The following is a 2,500-nucleotide window of genomic DNA, read 5'->3' on the forward strand; positions in this document are numbered from 1 at the left end:
TAGTCCTGTCTTAGTCCTGTATTAGTCCTGTCCTAGTCCTGTCCTAGTCCTGTCCTAGTCCTTTAATAGTCCTGTCCTAGTCCTTTAATAGTCCTGTCCTAGTCCTTTATTAGTCCTGTCCTAGTCCTGTCCTAGTCCTTTAATAGTCCTGTCCTAGTCCTTTAATAGTCCTGTCCTAGTCCTTTATTAGTCCTGTCCTAGTCCTGTCCTAGTCCTGTCCTAGTCCTTTATTAGTCCTGTCCTAGTCCTGTCCTAGTCCTTTAATAGTCCTGTCCTAGTCCTTTAATAGTCCTGTCCTAGTCCTTTATTAGTCCTGTCCTAGTCCTGTCCTAGTCCTTTATTAGTCCTTTAATAGTCCTGTCCTAGTCCTGCCCTAGACCTGTCCTAGTCCTGCCCTAGACCTGTCCTAGTCCTGCCCTAGACCTGTCCTAGACCTGTCCTAGTCCTGCCCTAGACCTGTCCTAGTCCTGTCTTAGTCCTTTATTAGTCCTGCCCTAGACCTGTCCTAGTCCTGTCTTAGTCCTGTCCTAGTCCTGTATTAGTCCTGTCCTAGTCCTTTATTAGTCCTGTCCGAGTCCAGTATTAATATAATCTCTATTGGTTGTAAGTGGCTTTGGATAAAGGCGTCTGCTGAATGCCATGAATGGAATGGAAATGTATTATTTTAGTAAACAGGTTTGACAGCAGCCTGACAAGCGTGTTTGTTTAGGTGAGCTGATGAGTCCACTTATCAGACTGCCACCTCAAATGCAGGCTGGCTGGATGGATGGATGGATGGATGGATGGATGGATGGTTGTTTGGTTGGATGGATGGATGGCTGGTTGGATGGATGGATGGATGGATGGATGGTTGTTTGGTTGGATGGATGGATGGCTGGTTGGATGGATGGATGGATGGATGGATGGTTGTTTGGTTGGATGGATGGATGGATGGATGGTTGTTTGGTTGGATGGATGGATGGCTGGTTGGATGGATGGATGGATGGATGGATGGTTGTTTGGTTGGATGGATGGATGGCTGGTTGGATGGATGGTTGTTTGGTTGGCTGGCTGGTTGGATGGATGGTTGTTTGGTTGGCTGGTTGGCTGGATGGATGGTTGGCTGGTTGGCTGGATGGTTGTTTGGTTGGCTGGATGGATGGTTGTTTGGCTGGATGGATGGATGGTTGTTTGGTTGGCTGGTTGGCTGGATGGATGGTTGTTTGGCTGGTTGGCTGGATGGATGGTTGTTTGGCTGGCTGGATGGATGGTTGTTTGGTTGTTTGGTTGGCTGGATGGATGGTTGTTTGGTTGGCTGGTTGGCTGGATGGATGGTTGTTTGGCTGGCTGGATGGATGGTTGGTTGTTTGGCTGGCTGGATGGCTGGATGGATGGTTGTTTGGTTGGCTGGATGGATGGTTGTTTGGTTGTTTGGTTGGCTGGATGGATGGTTGTTTGGTTGGCTGGTTGGCTGGTTGGCTGGTTGGCTGATTGGTTGGTTGGCTGGTTGGTTGGCTGGTTGGTTGGCTCCTCTCCCGACACACACACACACACTCACACACACTCACTCACACGTCCAGTTGAAGTGTGTGAAGTGTAGCTCTCCTCTGTGTTCCTCAGGAGCGGACCAGGTCCTTCGACGGGTTCAACATGCACTCCCTGGAGAACTCCCTGATCGACATCATGAGGGCTGAGCAGGACACCCTGAAAGGTACCACACATACTCACACACACACACACTCACACACACTCACACTCCCTCCCTGGAGAACTCCCTGATGGACATCATGTGTGATGATGGTGATTTGGAATGAGACAGCTGAGAGCAGGGTGGAGGTTCAGGGAGTAGACCTCTCCCTCTGTTAGAGCAGGGTGGAGGAGGAGGTTCAGGGAGTAGACCTTTCCCTCTGTTAGAGCAGGGTGGAGGAGGAGGTTCAGGGAGTAGACCTGTCCCTCTGTTAGAGCAGGGTGGAGGTGGAGGTTCAGGGAGTAGACCTTTCCCTCTGTTAGAGCAGGGTGGAGGTGGAGGTTCAGGGAGTAGACCTTTCCCTCTGTTAGAGCAGGGTGGAGGTGGAGGTTCAGGGAGTAGACCTTTCCCTCTGTTAGAGCAGGGTGGAGGTGGAGGTTCAGGTAGTAGACCTGTCCCTCTGTTAGAGCAGGGTGGAGGTGGAGGTTCAGGTAGTAGACCGGTCCCTGTGTGAGATTAGTTTGTTCTGGGACGTGTCGACTCAGGAGAGCCTGGAGGTTCTATCTGGCTTTAGGCTGATGGAAACGTTTGGCCTACACACACACGCACACACACACGCGCTTACATGCTCACACACACACGTTTGGCCTACATTCCAGAAGGTTCCTGTGTTCAGTCTCTACACACACCTCAGTGGTTGGTTGGGGAGGTGATGGATGGCGATTGGTTAAAAGGTTTCATGTTTAACCTCTCTGGAACACACACACACACACACACACACACACACACACACACACACACACACACACACACACACACACACACACACACACC

The 2,500-nt window shown here is 50.6% G+C and overlaps 1 protein-coding gene across 2 annotated transcripts in view; it reads left to right on the plus strand.

Annotated features, from left to right (window-relative positions):
* Positions 1 to 1,602: 1,602 nt before the first annotated feature.
* LOC310823853 (cytoplasmic polyadenylation element-binding protein 4-like) overlaps positions 1,603 to 2,500 on the plus strand; it is a 7,732-nt gene continuing 6,834 nt past the window's right edge. For both annotated transcript variants that reach the window (XM_083696725.1, XM_083696726.1), the window contains exon 1: positions 1,603 to 1,690. In XM_083696725.1, the coding sequence (XP_083552851.1) occupies positions 1,630 to 1,690 (61 nt within the window). In that variant the 5' untranslated portion in view covers positions 1,603 to 1,629. The remainder of the gene's footprint in view (positions 1,691 to 2,500) is intronic.

The sequence above is a fragment of the Argentina silus genome, assembly GCF_951799395.1.
Source record: "Argentina silus genome assembly, chromosome: 2".
NCBI lineage: Eukaryota > Metazoa > Chordata > Actinopteri > Argentiniformes > Argentinidae > Argentina > Argentina silus.